The sequence below is a fragment of the Parasteatoda tepidariorum genome, chromosome 2 (assembly GCF_043381705.1).
Source record: "Parasteatoda tepidariorum isolate YZ-2023 chromosome 2, CAS_Ptep_4.0, whole genome shotgun sequence".
NCBI lineage: Eukaryota > Metazoa > Arthropoda > Arachnida > Araneae > Theridiidae > Parasteatoda > Parasteatoda tepidariorum.
In genome coordinates this window covers 81,133,000-81,160,648 of record NC_092205.1, presented here as the reverse complement: position 1 = coordinate 81,160,648, position 27,649 = coordinate 81,133,000, and the positions used below count along the sequence as shown (strand labels likewise).

At 28.2% G+C, this 27,649-nt stretch overlaps 1 protein-coding gene across 2 annotated transcripts in view; it reads left to right on the top strand.

Annotated features, from left to right (window-relative positions):
* The window catches only part of LOC107445732 (delta and Notch-like epidermal growth factor-related receptor), a 100,629-nt gene extending 79,965 nt beyond the window's left edge, over window positions 1–20,664 (top strand). Inside the window, exons 3-10 of one of the 2 annotated variants that reach the window (XM_016060211.3) lie at window positions 6,474–6,649; window positions 7,974–8,110; window positions 10,337–10,490; window positions 14,573–14,797; window positions 16,133–16,369; window positions 18,188–18,316; window positions 18,396–18,642; window positions 20,192–20,664. In XM_016060211.3, the coding sequence (XP_015915697.1) occupies window positions 6,474–6,649; window positions 7,974–8,110; window positions 10,337–10,490; window positions 14,573–14,797; window positions 16,133–16,369; window positions 18,188–18,316; window positions 18,396–18,642; window positions 20,192–20,234 (1,348 nt within the window). In that variant the 3' untranslated portion in view covers window positions 20,235–20,664. Of the gene's footprint in view, window positions 1–6,473; window positions 6,650–7,973; window positions 8,111–10,336; window positions 10,491–14,572; window positions 14,798–16,132; window positions 16,370–18,187; window positions 18,317–18,395; window positions 18,643–20,186 lie in introns of both variants that reach the window. The other variant, XM_016060210.3, reaches the window with a different exon arrangement.
* Window positions 20,665–27,649: the final 6,985 nt, after the last annotated feature.

The following is a 27,649-nucleotide window of genomic DNA, read 5'->3' as shown; positions in this document are numbered from 1 at the left end:
TTTCAACATTCCTGAATATTTCGTAGAATAAATAATATTATTAGTATTATGGCGGTGATCACCATTACTAATATTTTAGTGGTAGTTAAAGTATCATCATTGACTTTTGGCAGTAACATATATATCTTAATTTGAAAGTAATATAATGATAATTATCTCGAAGAAATGAATAAAATTTTTTAAGTAAAAATTTGAATTATTAAGCAAATATTAGTAGACTAAAAATGGCGACAATTAAAATATAAAAATAATAAAGATAAGAAATCCTTTAAAGGGATCAGGATAACATTCTCCACATTGAGAACTTTCAGTTGAGATTAATATTCAACGATTGGGACTGGAAGGCCTAAACGGGCACCCCCAGTAGCCCCAAATTCGAATTTGAACGTGAATTGATTTGTTCCCAACGGACAGTTAGGAGCATGGGGAAGAGATCTAGCGTTGGAGAATTATCGAAAGATAACATCGCCAAAAATAAAGCCAACTCCCTATTTGCAATCGCGAGTCGCCAACAAGATTGTGAGAATTAGTATAATCATGTAACTGAGACATATTTGTGGTAAGAAAGAAAGAACAAAGAGTTATAAATGGATTTTTCTTCTCGATTAGGCGCGACAGTGAAAAAATCAATCTACTTTAGTATTGAAATGAAAAGCTAGCCGTTACATTGATCGATAAGAAAAGAAAAAAATATTTTATGTTTGCGTTTTATAAATTTTAATAAAAATTAACTATTTAACTTAATTTAATTAAAATTCGATTAGGAATGATTAAAAAATGAGTTTAAGAAATTAAAGAAATTTTAGAAGCTAGGAAATATATATATAAAATATATCTGTGTAATACCTATTGTATTATCACAATTAGTATTTCTCTTCACTAAGAAAGAAAGTATATTAGTAAAAACCGTAAGTAAAGTACAAAATAATAAAAAAATTTAACGTATTTTTAGCTCAGTAATTTTTGCTAAACCATTTTTTTGAGGATTTTGGTAAAATTAACAATAAAATATGGTTTAATATGTGATAAAATTTGGAAAAGTGGTAAAATTTGTTATGTATGGTAAGTTAAAGCATGATATAATAACCATTTATTCGGTCAAATTTACTTCCTTCAGATTTGTATTTTTTTCTAAATGATATTATGTACATATCTATGTACATATTATCTGGTTTACAAAATATTAGTAGTAAGAACTATTATTTTTTAAACCAGAATTTCCGGTAAACTGTTACCATATGATAAGAAAAATAATACCAATTGAATGGTTTAAACACCGTATATTTTGGTTATATTAACCAGAATTATCAGTCATATTTAAACAGAAATGTCATTATCATACTGTATGGTTATTTCAGCAGAAATTTTTCTCCATGTTACAATAACATTTTTTTGATATTTGGTTTAGAAAATCAAAGGCAAATGCTAGTAAAAATATTTGTAATTTATATTGATAAATGCATGTAATAATAATTATATATATTAGTAAATATATAAAATAATGTTTTCTGTTTTAACTTCATATAGTGCTAAATTGAAAGTCTTTTTAGAAAAAAATATCGATTATATTAAAATTAAGATGCATTAAAACTTGTTTTAGTGTTTTTTTTATAAGTGTTTCAGAGTGTCCAGACATTGTTTGTTATTCAATTTACCGAAGGATATTTCATTTCTTTGACGCAATAGAAGCAAACAAATTAATACTTCTAAAGATGGGAAAAAAAGGAAATTAAATACACGGTTATTACTACCCGAAGAAAATGCGAAGAAAAAGTAATGACCTTTTTTTGTCAGTCTTGATTAAGACTCTGCATTGGTTTTTCGAGGGAAAATATAACAAGACACATTTTATTTTGCGAGATTAAATCTGCAGCTATGGTTTCGGGAAAAATCTTTTCGTCATTTATTCCGAGTTTTTATTTCCTAAGGCAAAATAAATTTTAAACAATGTTAATGTGTTAACAGGTTAATGTGCTAACCATCATGTGTTTAGTGAGATTAAATCTGCAGTTATGATCCCGAGAAAAACTTCTATGTCTTTTTTTCGAATTTTTATTGCCTGAGACAAAATAAATAATGAACAATGCTAATGTACTAACATGTCAATGTGTTGAACATCACGTGCTTTGTGAGATTGAATCTGTAGCTATAATGTTGACAAAAATCTTCGTCTTTTATACCGAGTTCTTATTACCGAAGACACGAACAATGTTCTTGTGCTGGCTTGTCAATATATTACACGTGTTTTCTGAGATAAAATCTGAAGCTATGATGTCCTCCTTTTATCTTTTATTTTTAGTTTTTATTGCCTTAAGTCAAAATAAATTTTGATCATAGTTAATATGCTAATATATCAATATGCGAACATTCCCATTATATTCAAAACAAAATTTGCAAATCAAAATCAATCAAATGTCAAATCGAAATTGGAAAACTTCTTTTCTAACAATGTTATTTAATTTAAAGTATGAGAATTTTAAAAAAAATATTTCATCAAAAATCAAATTTTGTGGGTAGATAAATTTTAAATAATATTTTAACAATAATATGATTAATTCAAAACATGAAAACAAGTTTTGAATCATTTCGGACATTTCGAGATAGTTTATTAAACTGTTTAATTCAATTTAATAATTGAAGTAAAATAATTCTTAAATATGTAAAAATTGACTTTTAACTACTTTTTTTTCTTTCTTAAAATTTTACTACTATTTTTCGGTTTTTGATTTTATTGAATAAATTATTAGAAAATAATAAAATCAGATTTATAAAATTTTGTTTATTTTATAAACTTGCTTAGAATTTTAATTTGTTTCATAACTTTAACTAAAGTCAAATTAAAGTATGGATATAATGGAACATAAATAAATGGATGATAATATGGTACAATTTACCACATTTCTAGTTCTTAGAGAATACTTAAAAGCTCGGTAATTTTTACCAAAATGTTTTGTTCATGATTTTGGTAAAATTAACAATTAATTATGGTTTTATATAAAATGCGATAAAATTTTTTGAATGTAATAAAATGTGGAAATTTTATCATGATAAATTAGAGCATATTACAAAAACGGTTTTTATCGTGGTTTATGCTTATTTTACAAGAAATATCATTACAATACAGAATTTTTTTTCTCCGTAATACATTTAATAGAAATAATTCCACATAATTGAACAACATAACTCAATCCAGCCCCACAACTGAGCAACTTAACTCAAAAATGTTAGATGTTAATATTTTTCAGTTACATAGCATTTTTTCCCATAAATTTGATTAGAAAATAAAATAAAAGAGCCCGAAATATTATAACTCTGTAAGGAATACAACAAAGAAGTTTCAGCAAATAGTGGTACAAGTTACTGTCTATGTTGTACTTTCAACCATGCTTGTTTTTCAATAAAAACTTATTTTTTCCCTGAAAAGTACTGCAGTATTTGCTCAAAACAATTTTAATGAAACAAAACTATAATGGATTTTTTTCATCAAAATTCTAAGTTGATTGTCTATAACATTTATCATAAATCGAGGTTAAAATTGGTGCAAGGTTTAACATTCAACATACTTCAACTAATTAAAAAAATGAACTAAATAACAATCAAATTAACCTAAAGTAACACATAAAATGCTTCCATATTTAATTACTCAACCCCTTTATAAACTATTTGTTTCAATGATATTACGTTAAATTACTTTGGGAATGAGAGTAAATCATAATAAAAAATTCATTTAGCTAATAACATTTAGGTTACAATTACTAATTTGATTGAGTTAATTTTGTTTGGTGAGAAAGTGGGTAGTATATTCGAAATTTAACCTATTCTAAAGAATCGACTCCACAAACTTCTGTGCATATAGATTACCGAATTAATAAATTCTGTATTTATAACAACAAATAAGCTTGTTAAGAAATGATCAAATGAACGAGTGCATAACTAACAAAGGAAAATATCTTACCTTTACTAACAGCTAACAAAGTAATGCAATGCAGATATTAACAAATTTTATCATTGCTTCTTTGTCTTTTGAAGTTATCTGCAAATTGCCGCACATGAAAATATATTCCTATCGGCATTTAAAAATAATTAAGTACATGGGAAGAACACCTCCCATGGCTTTATATATGGTTAACTTATTATTTATTTATATTTTGCTATGGAAAAAAATTTTAAATTTTAAATTTTGTCAAGGAAATTTAATAAAGGTCATAGAATTTCCCCGAAACTAGCTATGTAGTTAAATATGCATTTGGTAAAACTATTCATAAAATGCTTAAAAACACATTATCAACCTAAAGGGATCTTTTGCCTACTTCAAAGTAAGAATGGAGTTTTTTAATTTTGTCTTATATAAAAGATCAATTTTTCAATAACAGTTTTGGCATGTTTTATAAAAAAAGATATTTTTTCAATAATTGATTCAGAAAATGAGAATTAAATTAATTTCTCTTTTTTCAGTTCTAAAAAGTGAGTATTTTTAGATTTTTTTATTAAAAAAATGCTTATAAAGACACTTTCTGTGTTAAAAAATATTTTGTAATGGAAGTGATATGTTTTCTAATAAAACTTAAAAATATTGAAATAATAAAATAGTTTTAAAAAAGTAATAGAACTGCAATCTAATTTTTGAAACACTTATACACGCTTGGGCTACTCACTTTACGCAAATTTTATTTTATACAAGTACTTTTTTCTCAACGAATATAGCTCACGAAATTTCCACTTTATCATGAAAAGATCATATAAACATTACTTGTATAACATAATTTTTTAAAATAGATATTTTTTAACTTATAGAGAAACTTAAAATGAATTGCATCTCTAGAGGAATCAACGACGTGAAAGAAGTTAAAAATCAAAATTCAGTTAAAAAAGTTAAGTAGTTTGAAAAACCTGAAGTACAGGAAATCGAAACAAAATAGGAGTTTAAAAATCAGGTATTCTCTTTGAAAACGATAGCTTTTTTGAATTTCAAGTAGGAAGTTTTTTAAGCCTTAAACGGAAAAAAAGTTTTTCGGTCATTTTTTTTTAAAGATTTAAAAAATTCCTGTTTATTATGTTTATTTCTACGCAGAAAAAAGAAACAAATTATCCATGCGAGGTAGAGGCAAACATGTTTATTTCTGTTAAAATACATTCTGAAATTTTTCTAAAAAATTTAACAGCTTTGTTAACTAATACTATTATTTAAGTAGAGATTATTATTATTTTTTTTGATGAAGATTAACTTCTAATGTCAGGTAGTCAATAAAGTGAGACATTTTTTTTAATATAGCAGAAAGAAACTTTAAAAATCAGTATCTTAAGCATAAGCTTCCGTGTTTAATAATTTGAGCTACTGAGATTAGTAAAATTAATTATTAAAACAAAGCATCTTCCTCTTTTAAAAAATATAAAATTTTTGTTATTGTTTGACCAATACAAAATTTAATTATTTCCTTATTAAAAGAAGATAATTTTCACTTATATTCAAAAGCAATTTTATCTAGAGAATATTGGTTTATATTAGAGATTGAAGATAAATTGTTCCGAAATGTTTTGAAAAGCCTTGTTGAAAACGAAAGGCATTTATAAGAAAAATTATCCGATTGCCTTAATGATTTTTTTCTTAATTAGTGTATTTTATTTGGATTTTAAAAATAAAATACACTATATTTGAATCCATTTTGGTTTTTATAAATCGCACGGTGAAAAAAATTTTGGCAAAATTTTTGTAATGTACAGTAATTACATTTCTGGAAAAAGAATAAAAAATTCTGCTAATGGAAAGTTAAACATGCAGTATTTAAATAATTTATTTAATAATTTTTTCATTCAGAAGGTAACGGTTTGGCGGAAATTGTGGATTTTGAAATTATAGCTTAAATATATCAAATATATTGAAAAAAAACACGATCAAATATCTAATTTTAAGCAATTTACATGTAAAAATTGCAGCACTCATAATATTTACAGATAAGAAAAAGTTAATAAATTTAAAGAATCATGATGATTCGAGCCCGGTGAAAAAACTCGAGTAAAATTACCGTACTGTATTGTAATGACATTTCTGGTAAAAATAAATCACAACATTTGCTTAATTTTATTACATATTATACAGCATATAGCTTATTATAATATTTTGTCAATTTTACTGAAATCATTACCAAAGCATTTCGTTAGAAATTGACGAGCTTTATGGACTTTCCATCGAGCCCGTAAGCACGGTTAATATATGTTATCGTATTCTGGTACTTTTGACCATGCCCCTTTTTCAGAGCGATAATTATTGTAACAATAAACTTTCAACCTTAATTATTGAACTTAACAAAACAATTTTAAATTTTTTTTTCTCATTTGCATTTAAAAGTCAAACATGATGCATAATGCAATTGAGTAAAAGGACAGGAATAAATATCAGAAAAAAGGCTAGAGGATCCTTTTCTTTATGCAATAGTTATACTTGTGTTTTAACTAATCTTTTCTTGTCTCTTTAGGTTATTCATAGATCTATATGATACGTCAGATAATGGCACAAGTAAGATCTCTTTGTTGAGCCGCCCTGAATCTTCCATGTGTGATAACAATCATCATAAAACATTGTTAAGCGTAGATTCAAGAAACATGACCTTAAGGGATGACGTATTACAGCCTGGGGAATTGAATGCATTTGGTAAGAAATGTCTATTGATAGCCAATTATTTGCATTTCATTATTTTTAAGTATGGCATAATTGCAAACCTTTTACAGAATTTCAAATTACAAATATTGTCATACGTGTTTATTAAAAATTGTGATTTTACGAGACAAATAGATGAACAACTGAGTCATATGTCTGCATAATGATACAAATGCTCGTTTTCTAAAATTTATGACAAGCAAAACTACTTCAGGTTGTGATCGAGAATCCGTTCTTACTTTATAATGTAATATAATATAATATAATATAATATAATATAATATAATATAATATAATATAATATAATATAATATAATATAATATAATATAATATAATATAATATAATATAATATAATATAATATAATATAATATAATATAATATAATATAATATAATATAATATAATATAATATAATATAATATAATATAATATAATATAATATAATATAATATAATATAATATAATNTATATTATATTATATTATATTATATTATATTATATTATATTATATTATAATACCGTCATTGAACAGTCGATACAATTTTTTGGGATTATGACTACTAATGATCAACTCCGTAGCCTTGTAATCTTCAACCCAATCCAGAAGACAAGGGAACACCTGGATCAATCATTGGGAGAAATTGCCTTCATGGAGAGCTGTTTGATGAAACTAACCCACATGTCCGTTACATGGAGAGGAAAACCACAAAAACCACTTACGATCAGCCTGATGGTAAGGAGACTCTAACCCATGATCCGTCTTCCATTGAGGATATTTTACGTCAGCACTGTGGTCGGCGCAAGCTGGATGCTGAATTCGTATTGACCAGCCATCGCAGATATTCGAATCTGGTTAACCATATTGGATGGTGAACACTCTATCCCCTGAGCCATCATGGCTCAACATTCCATTAGTCAATAGTTAAAATTTAAAATATCAATGATTCTGGAAAGTTGCAACAAGCACTGATGTATTTACTTCATTCATGAGTTATTTTCGCCAATAAAAGGCACAAATGTTTTTAGGTATGTAATAAAGATAATTATTATTCTTATAAGAAGATTTACATAAATCGGTCTGCAAAGCAGTGGGTACTATGTAAAGTTCCATTTAAAAAAAACTATAATTTTAGCTCCAGTTAAGAAATTTTACGATTCCATTGATTTACATAAAATATATAGATTGTGCACAAAACGATTCAATACATTTATATCGATATGTGAATTCTATAGCGATAAATTTTTAAAGTTGGGAATTTTTCTTCGGCGATATCCACTGATACAATACTAATTAAAAAAATATTTTGTACTTCCAGTCCACTTCTCTGACGAAGGTTTAGAATGCGACATATTGTGGAGTCTTCAGATCAAAATACAGGAACACGAATGCTCTAAAAGCAAAGATCAATCTTTGTGCTCTGGAAAAGGTTTCTGTGATAATTTTTCCAACACGGTAAGAATAATTGTTTTTTCATATAAATTATTTAACATGCTATAAATTATGCAAATTTAAAGATGGGAATAGCATTTGCAACACATATGAGACAGTGTATGCAGTAGCATAAATCCAGAATTTGTGAAATTCAAAATATATTTAAAATTTCTCTAAAACCGTTTTTAAAATTTTCCCAAAACATTTGTATTTAATCAATTAAACGCAGAGATTTTTCTTTTCCAATAGCTGCTGTAAACGGTAGTCATGCATAATTCTATTTATTAAAAATAATTGACTATGTGTTTATTTTCTGTTACAACAGATGCCTAAACTCGTCGATGAAAATTAATGAAATTTACTGATAATTTGTAAAATATAAGCTGATTTTTAAATCAGAATTGCATAAAGAGTTTTTTAATCTGATGGATATTTTTGATTTCGGCATACATTTTGAGAAAAAAAAATTGAGTTATAATTATTTACATTGTAATTAATCAATTTTCTTTATAATTCCATTTCGAATATAGTTTTTTAAAAACTTCTACTTTACATCAGAATAGTTTCACATTTAACTAACTAAACAATTTTTAAATAAATTAAACAATTTCAAAAATATTTGAAATATGATTTTGAATAGTCCTAAAAGTGGATTTAAAAATAAAATTGAGGATAGAAACGAATATAAACGCATATTTTTAGGCATTCAATTTATTTTGTTAAAATTATAATACACTCTACACAAAAAACTCACTTAACTTCATTTTGAGCTTAAAATGACAAAATATTTTGGGAATAATTAACTATAGCAAAATTTAATTTACAAACTAAATTTTTCTATAATTAATGCAAATGTAAACTATTTAATTATGATAGAGTTATAGTTGAGTTATTAAAATGTCTGCATTGTGTTGAAACAAGCTAGGTTAAAGAGATTTTTAGCCATACTATAATTTAAAATTGATACTTTTGATGTTAAATCTCCTACTCTTTTGTTATTAAAATATTTGTTTTTCTTTTTAATTTTCTATTCAAAGAAGGTAGTTCAGTTTATAGTTGAACTTAAATCAACTTATATCTTCTCGCAAACCATTTTAAATCTTCTTTATGGTTCAAATGTACAAAAATGTTTACTAAATTATTTCCGAATGTTTAATAAATTATTTTCGACGGAGAAAATCATTAGTATAAATATAACATCGTCGTGCAACGGATTATACTTTTTGCAGGGGCGTGCATATTCAAATGTCATAATTTTTGTATACATAGAAATCTTGCTTCATCTAGCGAGATTGTTTATTGAATTAGAAATTCCGTAAAAATACATATGTCTAAACTTATAACTGTAAATAAAGAAAATAAGTCTTCAGTGTTAAGTGAAAAATATTAAACTTCGTATCTATTATTACGCATCGATATTATCTTAGTTACAAATCAAATAGCTTTTGTTTAGATAAAACTATTTTTTTAATTTCATATCATGAAAGTTTTATATCTAATATGCATTAAATCAAATAAAAAATTTTTTTATTCAAAAATATTATGTTAATACCCGTTTACTTGTCTAACAATTTTAGATTTCTTTAGTTTTGGTTCGTTTATTTAGTTTTAGTTCGTTTATTCAGTTTTAGTTCGGTAATGTCTTCATATCATTTCTCTTTGCGTTTATCATCGCAATAGTATATTAAGATTTTAAAAATAAACGTCATTTAAATGTGCATTAAGTTTAAAATTTTTGTAATTTGTCATAGAATTTAAGTGAGTTTACTCGAATAAAAGATTTCGCGAAGAATACAATACATTAGACGCATATTTCTATTACAAAATTATTTCCTGGAAAATATTCTCTTTTCACTAATTATTAATTAGTTGCGATTGAATTCTTTTAAAGTAATGTCCAACTAATCACAGTAAAGATCAAGTAATTTGATGAACACACCCGACAATCAATGATTCCGTGAATACGACTCTCTATTTCCACTTCACAGAATATCATTATCCTGAACACTCTAAATAATGATCAGCTTGATTGCACTCCTTTTATTCACTTTTAAGGAAACTCTTTAAATAAAAGAAGGCTTAAAAGCTCTAATTCTGCGCCTTTCAAAAACTTCTAACGGGTAATTTCGAACCCTGTTTACTGCTCGATTTCGCCAGTAACTTTACACGTGCCTAGATCCCTATTTTTGTTTCTTTCTCCATTGTCTCTATCTCATTTAATGTCTGCCTTTTTTTTATTTTTCCCAGGGGTCTTTTTCGTGTCGTTGCTGTGCTGGATTCGTGGGCAAATATTGCGAAGAAAGGGATGGATGTTACGGCAACCCTTGCCAACATGGAGGATTTTGCGTGGACATTGCCGAGGGACTAGTGGGAACTACTTTTCAATGTCTCTGCCCACATGGTAGGACAAACATGTTTTTTTTCTCTTTTGGGTCGTTTAACCATCTGGTTTTAGTCTGTCTCTGGAGATTAGATTTGCTTAGCTTTGACGGAGAAAACTTTTGACATTCTAGAATAACCAAATTGCTTAAAAAATTGCAGTATTACAGTAATGATCATATTAGTAACAATAATGATAAAAATAAAACAAGGAAAACAATGTTTTTTTATTAAATAAAGCATTTTCTTGGTTAAAACTTCATTCGCTTCAAAAATACAGAAATTGAAAATAATAGTTGACATTTTTCAAAAGCTGAAAAATAGGCACTCTTTGACAAGACTTTCCAGACTTGAATTAAATGTCTTTACATCTCCTGAAATGTTATCAAATGTCTTGAAATAATTCACGTCTGGCAAGCCTTGAAAATGGATGTCTCTTTTTGAGCGCTTGAAGCATGTCAACTGTTATATCCAATTTGTATAATCAAGTCATTATCTATTCGTTTAATCAAATAATATCTTACCGTTTCAGTTTCTGAAGATTTTTTACTTAACTAAATCATTTTCTGTTTGAATTAATTTAGAAACTGAAATGTTTTTATGATTACTCACATTTTTGGCGTTGTATAATATATCATAAAAACCTTTTTTTTGAACCCTTGAATACAAAAATACAAAGATAAATTGATAAATGGTTATATTGATAACAATAATAATAAAAATAAAAATGAAATAGATAAAACAATAAGCTGTGTTTTTTCTTGAACAAAAACATTTTTAATTTATTTTAGAATCAAAAATGATTTTATGATTTCTAAGAATCTCTACAAAAATATAACTTGAATTTTTCTTTTTGAGAACTCTTTTAAATTTCTATATGTAAAATCTTACCGCTTAGTTACCGAAGTTGTTTTTTATGACATGAGAGCTCAGTGCTTTTTCATTAAAATAAATATTTGCAACTATTTCATCTATATATTATATAAAACGCTAATACGTACGTATGTATGTATCAATAAAACCGATGATATTTCTTTTCTCGCGCTGGCAACAGTTTTCATTTTAAAAAGGTACTGGATTCGGCGCGCAAGAGCACGTAGTGAGCAACCCGATAACAATAACCAGAGTGAGCATTCTCAGGTTTNTAAGATAATTGATTCCTTTATGATTTCTAAGAATCTCTACAAAAATATAACTTGAATTTTTCTTTTTGAGAACTCTTTTAAATTTCTATATGTAAAATCTTACCACTTAGTTACCGAAGTTGTTTTTTTATGACATGAGAGCTCAGAGCTTTTTCATTAAAATAAATATTTGCAACTATTTCATTAAATTTAATATGCAAGGAAATTTTCTTACTTCTTCATAAGAACTGGTGAAAAAATAAACTAACCACCAATTTAAGAATGTATAAATAAATTTACTTTCGAAAAACGGACTTCGAAGATAATTTAACATTTGTCAAACTGTCAAAAGACTGTTAATAATGTTGGCAAAATAGGTAATTTTAGATGCACATTGAACCATTAAACTGTTGAACTGCCATTAGATGTGTTTAACTTCTAAATGGCATTTTTACTCAATGCTTGTTTATCATTAAAGAAGAAAAAAATGAAGAGAAAAATATTATTAGCTGAAAAGTAGTGCTACGATACCAATTAAAGAATCTAATTTAAATCGAGAACAGAACTTAAAAGACTCCATCAATAACTTTGGTCATAAAAGGTAAGTCAATAACTTTTAAAATTAAATTCTTGGAAACAGATTCAGTTCATAATTCTCCTTTCATTTTCCTAAAGTTAATAATTTCTATTTTAATGGTATTAAAATATTTTCACTTGAAATTAGAGTAAAGATTACATGCGTAAAATTAATTATTTATAGTTATTTAATAAGAGTTTATAATTATAGTTATTTCTTAATAGTTGAATAACAGTTCCTCAGCTTGAGATTGCACACGGAAAAGAAATACTGTACTGTATGCTAAAGACATTTCTCATAAAATACCCGTAATTCTGGTAATAAGTACGTGGTATATAAACCATTCATATGGTAACGGTTAACCAGAATTCCTGGTTTTCAAAATTATAGTTTTTTTATTATACTCTTGGTCAAAATATAAAACTGAAAAGTAAAATTATTGAAAAAAGGGTTTTGCTCTAATGTATCATAATAGAGCTCCTACATTTTAACACACATAATAAATTTTAATACACATTATAAAGCAATGTTTTATTGTTAAATTTACCAAAATTATTACAAAAGTGCTTATGTAAAAATTACGGTATATTTGGTGTTCCCATAAAGCCAAAAATATGGTAAATTTTTCAAAATTCTAGTAGTTTCAACCATACATTTTTCTCAGTGCATATTAAACAGAAAAATGAATGCAAGGTACATACATTTATTTTCGATATCTATATATTTGTTTTAATATTAGTCAAATTTTTATTTCAAATTAAGTAGGTTGCAAATACAATTATTACTCTTCTCCGAAATAACAATTATTTATGTATTTAAGATATTTTTAAGTTGGATAATCAATTTATGAATGGTCCTATGTAAAAAAAGAAGATGAAAAAAATTAATCTTTAGACGATATAGAAACAATTTCTCGCTAGTTTATAAACGTCATTTTTTACTCTTTATTATATTGTATTAATTAAAAAAACAGTATGCTCTATCTTTTAAGCATTTGTAAAACGAGAAATTAATGGCAAAATAGGTCCATTAAAATGCATATTAAACCATTAAAATGATTGAAATGTTTTCGTAAAAAAATGTGCTTGATAAATAATGATCATACTAATTTGTTTTATGTCCTGATGGCGTATATTAATACATAATCTATTACCGATGTATACATCATTAAATTAACCTTCACCATATTTATTAAAGGAAACTAATCGTAATTTTTTAAAGCAATTAATCACTCAATTTTTAAAAACAGAAAAAAAGCTTCATTTTCTGATATAAATGGGAAACGAAGACAACATTATTTTTAGCTTATTACACTCTTAAATTGTATTATTTGCAGCGGAAGGAATTAGATAATTACATTTTATTTTATTATTCTAATTGGAGCAAACTTAACGATATTATGGCTCAACAATATCCGAAATTTCTAGCAATGTAAGTTTTCTGAACATCGTGATGCATAGAAATAAATAATCTAGATATGTTTGGACAAACATATTAATATTATTGATCCATATATCACTAGAGTTAAAAGAGTAATATACATGCACTGGAATTTTCCATTTATTCGTCACATAAAACATCAAGATCTGAAATATTTATAATTTGGTAGAAACACCTTTTTTCCAACTACTACGGAAACCAATTTTGTTAGTAGGTGATAGTAAGCTTCCAAAGTACTAATTAGTAAGTACTAATAGGTGAGAAGTACTAATTAGTAAGTACTAATAGGTGAATAGTACTAATTAGTAAGTACTAATAGATGACTAGTACTAATTAGTAAGTACTAATAGGTGACTAGTACTAATAGTAATTGTACTAATAGGAAGGAGGCCTACGCAATAAGAGTTTCTGACAAAAAACGTTTGTATATTTCTTTTAACTAGTTTTACAGGGGCCGTTCATTAAAAATGTCCCACTTTTTTCAGTGCTTTTTACTCTCTTTTTCTTTCTGTCGCAAAGTTTCTAACTTTCCATAACATCTAGCCCCCTTGCCACACGTCATGCTATATTAAATCAGCATATGCTAGCTTTTTAGTAACAAAACACATGTCATTCCTCATGTCTTGCATGTCAAATTTCACTAAGTGTTTTTACAATGTATAATGATTGGGTGCGTATTTACTTCGACGATAAATTCATGTAAACAAATAATAAAGAAAAAAACATTTAATTTGTAAATTTAAATGGTTTTATTCAAACCAAACCATGAGATTTCACGCATTTTGTTACCCCACTTCTCTAAATTGTGAAAAATCGTAACGATTTAATGAAACCCCTCCCTCCTCTCTAAGAGTGACACTATTTATGTATGGCTAATAAAATTTTTAAATAAAATTTGAAAGATCAAAATTTCAAATCTAGTTCTTAAATATTAATTAAATTGACTAAAACAATGTTTTTCAGGTTACCGTGGCAGATCTTGTGAAGGAGAGGTGAGTTTGTGTGATCGCAAGCCCTGTCTTAACAATGGAACATGTACTGGAAACCAGACTGAGTACACATGCGAGTGCCCAAAAGGTTTTGCTGGCGCTGACTGCGAAACTAATGTAAATGAATGTCTTTCTAACCCCTGTGTTCATGGGGTTTGTGAAGATGGTGACGGTGGATATAAGTGCTACTGCTTACCCGGTGAATGTCAATATTTATTTACTGATCACAAAAATACTGTTTCATGATTATTAGTTGTAAAAGTTATTTATTGCTTGGGAAGAGGTTATTTCTGAAAAGTATCAGACCTCAAAGTAGCTTTAAATTATTCCTTTCTGCGGAAATTAACCCACTAAAAGATGCACCGAGTCTCTGAACTTCAACTGTACTAAATATTTTGCTCGGAAAAGCCACCCTATTTTAAAAGCACATAAGGCTTCCAACAATTCGCTTCGTGACTACTCGCCCTCTGTCCTATCTGCCTTCTGAATTATCCGGATTTGTTAATAACGAGGCCTGTCATTTGTTAAATTCGCCGTTGGAGGAACCCTTGGAAAAGCGGTCTTCTGCAAACTTTAATCCCTACCTAGCAAAATATGTGAAAATGATTCCTCAAAATTGAGCAAAAATATGACAAAATAGCTCCAACCCAAATAACAGTTTAATTTGAAAACGTCTTTTATTCAAAATAGAAACAGACCATACTCATTTTCGAGTAAAATACAGTATTCAAAATTGAAACAGACTATACTCATTTTTGAGCAAAATGCAGTATTCAAAATTGAAACAGACTATACTCATTTTTTGAGCAAAATGCATAGGTGGAGAAATGTATGAGAAAGATGTCCGTTGGCTGTCAGATAGATTTGAAACAAGGACCTCCCGGCATGATGCTCGAATCATTAAAGCTATTCATCCCCGTCCAGGGTGTGTTAGGAAGTTTTACACAGTAGCCACATCAATGACCAAAATAAGAAAAATTTTCTAAATAAAACAAATTTTTTTGTCTCCAAATATATTCGGGTATCTCGAGTTTATTTTATAACTGTTGGCTATAAAAAATGATTAAGATAATTGATTCCCGAGTTAAAACTTTATTTTTAAAAGTTTAATCTGAATTTGTAATATTGAATTATCAATTAATACGTTTTTCTCAATCCCAGTTTTAGTGTCCATATTACTTAAGAGGAGTCTTTACCACGACAGAAGTCCTTCATTGAAAATTTTCTTTTACACTGATTTGTATTTTCAAACTTAAATTACAGAAAGAGTAAGCTCAGAAAAATATAGAGTAAACCCTGAATTTTTATACATTAAAAAACATAAATGTATCAAAATCCAAAGCTGGTATAAATTCACAGAATTATGCTCCTAATCTATGGATAGTTTGTGTGCAATTTAAAAATATTTTTTCAACATTTGAAACTTCACGGTTTACTCTTAGTTTACGTGATGTCATTGTTCTCTGAATAAATTAACCAAAGGATGGAGTTCATCCAGTGTTATTGAGTCCTCTTTATATTTTCTGTTTTCAAGGTTACGGTGGTGATCATTGCGAGTTCGAGTACGATGAGTGTGATTCAAGCCCATGCATCAACGGAGGAGCTTGTGAAGATTTAGTTGCCGGTTACCGTTGCCACTGTGGACCAGGCTACCAAGGACGTCGCTGTCAGATAAAAGTAGATCTCTGTCAACCCAATCCTTGCCTCTCACCAGCGCAATGCGTGGACAGAGGTAACAACTACAGCTGCATCTGTCATCCCGGATACAATGGTAATCTATTATGGATATCAAATAATCTAAATATCAAATTATCTAAATTAATAAAACGAGTTGGGTTCATTAATTTCATCTGCATTTTGAATTAAGTGATCTTTTCTACAATGTTAGGTCTTGTCACCGATATGTAATGTCACCTTGCACAATAAAAATTGTAAAACGGTGTTTAAACTAGCGAATAAATAAGAATCAAGGTTACACCAATAAAAAAGAAATTCAAACAATTCAAAATCAGTTTATATGTTGAAAGAAATTGAAAAGTGTTATTAATTGTTATTTCAATATTCACGTCAAAATTGAAAGTCTCATCAATGACAACAATAATAGATTTTATATGACGCTCTTAATTCTAGTTCATCGAAGATATTATGTATAAGGTCTATTATTAAGAGTCTTATTTTGAAAAGATAAGGTTAAATTGCTGAAAAATTTAAGTTTTATTTTTTATCGCAATTCATTAATTACATGTTTAAAGGAATTCTATTGTTTGGTTAACGAAATGAAAACTTTTAAACATTCTAAATATACGCAAAATATACACAAAAGAAGAAAGTGACCGCCCTAAATAACTATGATCAAGTAATAGGAATTTTACGTACTGAGACTCAATTTAATGGTGTAAGTATTTTAATTAGAAAATGCCGAAATCAATCACAAAAACGTACTTTTCTAAAGAGACGTAGCTTTTTTTTTCTCACAAAAAATGGGGAGTAACCACAAACTGGAAAATATGGTCCCGATAATTTTGAAACTCTTATTATTAATTTTTGAGTATTTCACAATTAAATGACAGAATTTATATTATAAAGGAAAGGAACATTTTTTCCATCCTATTTTCCACTTTTTGTATTTATGGAGTTCATCAAAATGGTCAGTAAACGGCTCATATAATGGATTATTGCCGGATACTTTTATTTATACTAAAGCTATAAAAGATAGATAAAAAAGACTTATACTTAAGTTATAGATAGATAGCCATTATTTGAATACTATTTCGAAGAAAAATATTCGCATATCATAACTTACAATTTATTTCCTCGACGAGAAAAAAATACCCAATTAGAGATTAAAATCTAACCTTCCCTTTCAAGGGGGAAAAATTATTCTTAAAAAAGAATTATAATTCCCGAATGATCTTTAACGATTTGAAAAAAACCACCAGCACGGGGACTTGCAGAAACGCAAATTTTAAATCTTATTGAATTTGCTTGGTGTATAGTTGACTCCAGTTTTGGTGCTGATGTAATTTCTTTTTCAGTGTATGTATCTACATTTTTTATTTACATTTTCACCTGCTATTGTTTAATTTATTTATTCAATTTTTATTTTTTATCTATTCAATTTTTATTCTTACAACACTTGCATTCATAGTAAATTTATGGCTTCATTGCAATAACATTTCGTTTAAAAGACATGCACATTTTCAGCTTTGTATCTGTACTAACTCTTTCAAACAATTGTAATTTTGCCAGTTTTATATAATTATTGCACGATAACTACAGTTCTTTTCTTTAAAATGAATATAGCTTACCTGAATACCAAAACTGGCGGCAACTTTACCCCTAAGTGTCAACACTGTGTAATTTGTTGTTGACGTATGCCATTAAGTCAGAGGGGGAGCGATTGTTCTTGTTTTCCAGTGGCGCCATCTATGGCCAAAAATTCGACTTCTGCCACACCTATACGTCACACCCGTTTACAGGGTGAACCCATTCATACATCCTTTCGTTCGTCCACAGACCGTAATTAGTGTGTAATTTAAACTAATCTAATGAAAGGTGATATTTCTTAAACTTAACCATTATTTTTAAGGTCCTGGTTGCACCCAGCATTATGATCCTTGTTATCCAAATCCTTGTCAAAATGGTGGAAGCTGTTGGCCAAGTTTAGATTCATATTTCTGCTCTTGCAATCCAGGGTTCACTGGAGATCTATGCGAGGGTGAGTTTGTCACATTTTCAAATGCAGCGCGCACCATCTTTCACATAATTTACCTGTATCTCATTCACTTTATTTGCAGAAGCCATGGTAGCAGCACAACCTTTGCCTAGAACTCTGGAGGATCCTGGGGAGCCAGATGAAGGGGGGCATCACGGTGAAAGTTTAGATCGTTGGCACAATTTGTATCTAGTTGGAACGATGCTGAGTATGGCAGCCGCTCTGGTGGGATTAGTAGCTGTCGTCTGTCACTGCCGTATCAACAAAACTTACCAAAGATTTACTCGAAAAATTGGAAGATCATGTTCTGACTTGAAGCAGCAGAAACTGTGAGTATTTGAATAACAGAAAAATATTTCTTCGTGTTTCATTCATTACGCATGTATTAAAATTAAAATAAAGATTCGGGGCTGTCATATCTCAGAGGTTAGAGAATTGGACTTAGGTTTAGAGAGGGATTTGATCATGAGAATGGTTAGACCCACCGGGTACATACGATATGCGTACTCGAATTAACTGTGAAATTGAAAGTCGTGTGTTTGGTCTCTGGGCAGTACCATGGGTACAGAGATCTGGATAAAATTTCCTTCCCCTTCAGAGCTATGTCTAAATAGAGGAAGTGGCCTCACAATAGAGTATTGCTTCCATCCAACCTTGGGGTTCTGAGCTATGATGTACATTCATTCTTGTAACGTTCTCTTGTCAAACAAAATGCACGCTTTTTCGATTAAATTCGCAAAAATTCAATGGCAGGCGAGCTTGGCTTTTCTAAGTGCCATTCGAAGCAACAGCAACAACAACGAAGGCTATTATTTGCCTTATATTTGATTTTCACATTCCCCATAATTTATAGTTTTGTTTTAGTAGTACTAGAACAAGGAACTAGTACATAGTATTGCTTATAAATAGTAGAAATCAAGTAGTGAATTTAGTCAATTGCCGATTGTTTGTTATTTATTTACTAAATTTAAATCCGACTAAATTACAATCCGTTGTAATTATAAAATTACCCATTTTTAGACGGATTTAAATTTAGTTTATTAAACATATAATAGTAAAAATATTATTTAATGCAAAAAATTTTAACAGTTTTTTCTTTAAAATTTATGCAGCGTAGTTTTGCATTTTTTATTCTTAATGCTCTAAAAACTTCATTTTAAGATTTAATCAGCAAACATAATTATTCAAAGATTTATTTTTAAATAGTACTTTTTTTAAAATTTAGTTGAATTAATTTACAAATAAAGTTTGTGATACAAAATTGTTGTTGTTAAACAACTTCAGTTCTTTTTAAGGAAGTTAAGCAATAAAATTGGTTTAAATAAGTTTAGGTGCTTTATATAAACAGGTCAAGTATAGAAAGACGAGGCAAAGGAATTGTATTAAAGTGACAGTGTCCATTTTTTTCTACTTTCCTAACATTTTTAAAAAAAACTTAAAAAAATTAACTTAATACGTATAGCGCAAGGATAACATTACGCTTAACTAAAATAAAGAATTGTAAAAATTCGGTGACTTCATTCGTTAACCTATTGATAAAGGGTAAAGGAATGAAAGCAGACTTTGACGAAACCTCTCAAAATATGATGCTATTATGGTAAAACGTTATCATAAAATGAATCAACTTATGGTTTTTAAAACAAGAATTTTAGAATTTAAAAATATCATGAACCAAGCGTTAAATATATAGCAATTTTACCCAAAATTAGGAGTAAATAGTCTTCTCTTCTCGAGAAAAGGATGTTTTTTCTTAAAATAAAATTAAAAATTTTTGTTCTCTGAAAATTGTTCTGGTATATGACAATATTTCATTGCACAATGTGTTCTTTTAACAATATATTTTTCCTCTCACTAAAACAATTCTTTTCCCCAGCGAAGACCGAGGCAAGTTTTCATTGAATCTTCGTGGGAACGCTTCTGAGGGTCCGCCCAAGGATCCTCCATACGAGGCTACAAGTGTGGACATTGGAGACAGCCTCAATGCTCCTCTTATCTGCTAATCCCTTATGTTTTCACTTTCATCAAAACCCCATCGCTTAACTGAGAAGATGACACTGTCTTCGTTGACTGGAGTGTGACTGATATATGCATACATATTCATATTTATTCAAAACGTAAATGTGTATGCATACGCGGAATATGCATACTTTTCAAAATCTTGGTTTGTTAAAAGAATGGAAAATATTGTACATACAAAGCTATATAAGAAAGTTGCAATTTGATTAGAAAGATGGCGGCACAATCTTTCAGAAAAGGATATATTTATCGAAATGTCATTTGTAATTTACCATCAGTTTTGTACTAAAAGAGTGAAATGGCTGTATTAAAGTCCGTGCGTTCACAATTGCAAATGTTATGCAAACAGTAAAAAAATAATTAGATAGAGAATACTTATTTAATTTGAATAATATTTATTTATTTAATTTCAATAATATTTATTTATTTAATTTCAATAATATTTATTTATTTAATTTAAATAATATTTATTATTTTTTTAAATTTTAATATAAGTGAGAAAAAAAGAAATTAATGCATTTTATATTGAGAAAAAAGTGAATATTCAATTTCGCTTGATTAAACTACGCTTTTAAATTCTCTTACGTGGAGGTAAAATTTTTTAGAATAACTTCTGAAAGAAATTACAGATAAGTAAAATTCCTTCATGCTTCTTAATTATCTGATGTCACTGTTAAAATTGTCTAACAATGAAGTGAAATTACTTCTTATTTTTCACCTCACGTTAATTCTTGGTCATAATAATAAGCTTCTTTAGTGAAAATTTCATTAACAATGGAATAATGAGAGTAAAAGTCCTTCATAATTTATTCCTAATTATTTGATGTCACTGCTAAAATTTCCTAACAATGAAGTCCCATAAGTGAAATTCCTTCTTATTTTTCACCTCACGTTAATTCTTGGTCATAACAATAAGCTCCTTTAGTGAAAATTTCATTAACGAATAAGAAGAATTCGAATAAGAAGATTCGAAAAATTAACGAATAAGAAGAGTAAAAGCTCCTCATAATTTATTCCTAATTACTTGATGTCACTGCTAAAATTTCCTAACAATGAAGTCATATAAGTTAAATTCCTTCCTATTTTCCACATGACATTAATTCGTGGTCCGAACAATATACTTTTTTATTGAAAGTTTCATCAACAATGAAATAAGAAAAGTAAAAGTCTCTCGTGATTCTTAATTATTTGAAGTCACTTTTAAAATTTCTCAACAATGAAGTCATATAAGTGAAATTCTTTCCTATTTCTAACCTGATGTTAATTCTTAAGCCTAAAATAAGCTTCTTTAAACTAATAATCTTAAGAAACTGAAGTGGAAAGATATTCTTGATTATACAAATTGGAAATAGCAGTCGACATAAAGCTTCCTTAGTGAAAGTTTTATTAACCCAATTCTAGAAACTGATTATTATAAGTTTTCATTAAAAATTATGATGATCAATAATGTATATATCAGTAATGAATCCTCAGTATTGCAAATTCAACCTCCTTTTCTCATAACAATAATATATTTTAGTAAAACTTGTAGAGGTAGGGAGAAATATGAAAAAAATTAACGAAAATTGAAAACTACATGTAACGATATAATTTTAAAAAATTGCTTTGATTTGAATAATTATTAACAATTTGGATACTGTGGGGCAGATGTTTTCGAAGTAAGAATTTAAAATGATGAAGATTTGAAGAAACAAATTTAAAAATTTGCTTGCTGCTGGAAAAATTTAGATCCAAGCCTTAGTATTTGGTGGTAATTGGTGAAATGAATTTTATCACATTTTATGTAAGGACAATGACTAACGATGTTTATCTGTTTAATTTAAGTTTTGATTTTAACTTCACAATATTGTAGGAAGCGCATTTGCTACTTTGTGCTCACGCACAGCATTGCGTATCTCATCACGCATCCCATTGCGCACATCCTAACCCTTTAACTAAACAGTGGTTAGATTGTCAATTTTCTGATTCTTCCCTCGCAGCGAATGTGATGGAAGCTGACGAGACAGACGGCCTCTTCCTATATGTTAAGTGTCCTATATGTTAATAAATGTTTCTTAATTAAGATATGCTCATTACCTTTTCCCATAATATAATAGATATGATTAGATTCGATATTAATGACTGATAATTTTCTCTTTACAAATGAAATAAATTCCCAATAAATTAAGGCTACTTTTATAAGTTTTTAAAATTTTGGTAGCCTGAAAACTATGAGGGAAAAAAAGCAGATGAAATAATTGTTTCAGAGATTTCTTTCGCAAAATCTTCTCAAGATAGCGAAAAATCATGCATTTACAAACCTGGTACAACTTTCTCAAGTATCTTCATCTTACAGGAAATGATATTTAAATATTTTATATCTGTATATATTTTTATTTTGCTTACAATTGCATAGTGAACGCATGTTGATCGCAATTATTTTGGCCATTCTCACGAAGAAAATTATTAATTAGTTACAGAATGCACGTAGAATACAATACCATTCGTAAACTTTTGTATTTAATTGTAATCGTTAAAGAGAATGAATACGAATCAAGTTATTAAAATGAATTTCGTTTATCTTAAAGTCAACATGAATGTAGTAAGTATTTAATAGATGTATTTAAAATGACTCAGTTAAAGGTATATGGTGATGCTTTTTATGCTCATAATTTGTTTGAATTTCATAGATGTATTACTTCGTTTAGTATTTTAATTTAAACTAATGCAGCTTGTATTTGGATAATAAAATACATCTTAAGTTTTATGAGTCTTTTTTGATATTTTCCACAAAAAATTCATCGAATCATCGGTACTTTTCGATTAGCTGAGCGCAAGGAAGTTCAACTATTATTTTATTTACTAATTTTTATACTTCATTTAATTTTTATAGGTTTAAAATTAAAAAAAAACATTTAAAAATACGTTGGTTCTATTTTAGTTTGGCGACATTGGGTTTTGGCGACTTTTCACATGCGCCAATCTAACCGAAATGTACCGAATGTTCTTTACGAAAGTGATCCACAGAGTGCCGCACACTAATGCATTGTTTTACAATAACTTTTGTCTTTTGTAAAATTTACCACCGGAGTAAAATTTCTAAAATTATAGGTCATGGGTGATCATACACTTTATGTAGCGTGGCGTAATTTAGTGAGATGGTTGAGTAGCAAACAAAACCTGCGCAGTACTGGTAAAAATACTAACTATGTTAATACGAAGACAAAGGTAAAAAATATTTGTTTTGGCAAGAGAAGCTCTGACAAAAACAATGCGATAAAAATTGAAAAACAATATAAATTTGGCAACTTAACAGAATTTTTTTTCTCATAAATGAAAGCAAGAACTACTAAAGCAGCAACAACATGACAGAAAAATTATGTCCTATTCTTGACTAGTAGTGTAAACTCTAGTGTTTATTGTTAGGCATTAGAGAGATTTTGCGATGTGCTACCTTTCACAATAACTCTAACGCTAACGTGGTTTGAGCAACACAGCACATGCGCGAAAATTTCCTTAGAAATAATGTTAGAGTTACGTCTTGCGTAATAGAAACTCTATGCAAAATGTCTGCAGCAAGTAGCACTAGCAAATCTAGGTGTTCCTCTTATGTTTCTTTTTTTTTTGGTTTTTACTATGAGAAATGTTTGAATCTTAATGGGAAAGTGAACCTTTTAAATGATTTTTCTTATACTTGATGCCAATAACCTCATTTTTCGTGCGTTAGTTATGTATGTACAAAGCGTCAAATGAGATAATTAAAAAAAGCTGAATATATTAATTTAAATAGAAGCAAATTTTTAATTTACATCTCATTAAAAAAGTCTCTCACACTAGAAATCTTTAAATATCATATTAATTTTTTTTTAAAAAGTTGATATGGAATAAAGTTTATTACAAAAATTACCACAAATAATTTTAAAATGGTTTTTATATGCTTTAAAATAATAAAATTTTAATTTTCCATAAATGTTTTATAAGAAATTGCTTTTTTTTAAAGAATTTGCACTTTAGATTTTAATTATTTAATTCATTAAGTAGCATTTATTCAAAACCATAGCTTTGTGACCAAAGAAATGCAAAAATTAAAAATACAAAAGAATATGCAGTTTACATTTTAATTGCTTAATTCATTTAAGTAGCATTTGTTGGAAACCTTATTTATGACCGAAAAATACAAAATTAATAAATTCAAAAAAAATTATATTGTGAGGAGTATTTAAACGAATTGAATTGTGACAATTAATTGAGTTTTTAAACTTAACTATTTTTAATTCATACCAAATTAATTAAGTTTCTAGCCTCAATACAAATAATATTTAAAATAAATAAGTTTCTTTCAAAGATTTTAAAGGTCCACTAACATCTTACTGATTATTTCATTCAGTTAAATAGATTATTCAAAGATAAACACTATATTAAACGTGGACATATTTTAAAATTTATTTAATCAAGCAAAATTCAAAAATTTCATCAAAATTTTTTTTTATATTAGCGGGAAAGACATTTAAATTAGAAATGTCAATACGAATTCTACAACTAAGGAATATACATAATTTTAAAAAACAAACTTATTTACTTGCTAGAAGTATAAAATGTAAGTATTTGGTTACATCCTTATTAAAAGTCTTTAGATAAAAATTTATACTTGAACATATTTTCTCCATCTAACAATTAAAAAAAAGTTTCAAAAATGATCTTCCATCCATTCTACAGGCTCTTATACCATCATCAATCACTCACAGTATTTTTCTTTTGAACGAAAACTGATCGCTTACACCTCATTAAGCGTGATAAAAGTAGATAAAGAAAAACTCCTTTATTAGATTATAAGCTTTGTGGCCTAAAGGACCAAGCCAAGTTACCATTTACAATATTCCATAAATAAAGAGAGAGGGATAGTTGCAATATTTATAAGCATATTTCTTTATTGAATCCTATTATGTTTGGCTATATACGGAACATATCAGACAAGAATCAAGTTACGGGAAAGGAAATTAATTCGGGGAAATCTTGTCTTTGTAGCAGCTGTTGGCAGAAAAGTTAAAATAAGTTGAAATGTTAGCTTATACATTTTGTATCAAGGATATTGTTAAACACTAGTACAGCCGAATTTTTCTTAGTTAATTTTTTATTAACTAAACTACGATATAACAATATAGTGTAATGTTATATTACAGGTTATTTATTGGCAGCAGCTCAAGTCATGCGAGGAATAGTCAAGTCATGCAACGTCAAGATACGATACGAAACAGTACGCATCAGAATGCAAGAGGTTTTAAAATGCGAAAGTTCCATTGTTAGTTAGGCATTAGCTCTGGCGTACTATAATATATCTGCGCGACGTAAAAGTGAGAACAAAACATTGACGAATTGATTTCTAGCATTTCTCATAGTTATGAGAGATTTAGTCTTATACTGTCCTTTGTGATGTTAAAAGGCACGTTTCTTTTATTTTATAGATCGAAATATATGATTTAGAGGCAGTCTGCCGCGCAAAACAGTAATTTGTAGCTCTTCAAGATTTCTCGATAACTATCCAAGAATTGAAGGTAGCAACATCACAAACGTTGTTAAATAAGTGTGACCTATTTCACCCTGTAGAATATTTCCTTTGCATCTAGTCTGTCATTTTGTTCGATTGTAGTTATTGACAGTACTTGGCTTCTACTCTATGCTTTTGTTTGAAAATACGTCCACATAAATTCTATTTAGAATTATGATATTCTTTCTATTTTGCTCATATACATTCAGTGTTTTTAGCGAAAATGTGACCATCAAAACACAAGAATTTTTTTTATTTATTCAGACATGCAATACCAATTATATGGGCATTTCTTTAAACAGAAAAAAAGTCCTGTGCATGTTTTACTGAGGTAATTTTTTTTATCAGTAGTACCACTGTGTTTGGAGTTAAGTTGTGATTCCATACTTAGAGCACAATATTTCCTCCCGAGTCGTCATTCAGTTGGGACCATTTTTGAATTTGTAACCATTTTTCAACAAATAAAAATGCCATTCAAAAATATTCTTTTTTAAATTTTATGTCAGTTGAAAACAAAACATTGAAATTAAAGTTACGTACCTTGTTCATCAAGCTAGGAATTTTTCCTGACTTACAATCAATAACTATTTACCAACAGTTCCTTCTGGTTCAGGATTATAACAAAAATAATTATTTATAATCAGCATGTGCATGGTTTCTTTTAGGCGTAATAACGAATGTGTATTTAAATAAGAGGTTAATTAAGCTACTTCGAACATCGAATCTAGGATACCATATGATTTAGCGGAAACTATTGCGTGACATTTTTTCTAGCACGACGATTTAATTTCTGTTCTACAAATCATCTTAACAAGATTTAAAACCTTGTAATAACAAAACCCAGTTGAAAAAATGACTGTCAAAACGCCCTCTTTTGGATGTTTTGTGTATTTCTATGATTATTTATTTTAATAATCAAGATAAGCTCATGGAATTATGATACAGTGTTCTTAGAAACAATTTAGGAAAAGTGAAAAAAAAATAATAGCTTTGAAGCACAGGCATACCTTCTGAAACAACACGAATGGCAAAGTGACCCCAACTGAGTTTCTAATGTTTCAGTGTCTTGGAAGATGTAAGTGAAAAAATCTGTGTAATTAAAATCCCAGGACAATATCTCTGAAATTTTTTTTTAATGAAATTCGTTTCAATGCACACTTTTTTATAAATAAATTAGGTTACCGGAAACAAATTGTAGCAATACTGTTTTGTAACGGAAATGTGTTTAAAGAGTAGATAATACGCTCACAGAGCAAAAATTATTATTATGCTAGAATTGATTCTATGATGTTTTAGTTCTATTTCTACTGTTGTGGAATAGGCCCGCTCACTTAATTAACCCTCATCAAAAACTACCCTTTTTTATCCTTACATTCTGGTTGATTAAGTTACGATAGGTTTTATTAACATTTACATGCCCCATTATATCACGGTTGTTTTGAAATACGTAGAAATACGTATTAATAAGTACGTAATGGATACGTAGAATACCTGACTTGAAATATGTAGAAATTTCATGTGATATGCATTTTACAAGAGAAATGTTGGTACTATTATATTTCAAAGGCCAGAAAAAAATTTTAAACTATAATGACGCCATAATTACCATTAGTTCTGTGCTAATAGGAACCTAATATATACTAAAATAGGTACTGCCGTAACAATTTTTAATGGCCTGACGAAACTGTATAGTACCATAAGATATATAAATCAAAATTTATTTAAAGCGGGATATGTATTTCATACTTGCATTATTTACACTGAAATATCACTGTTCATATAACTCTAGACTAAAA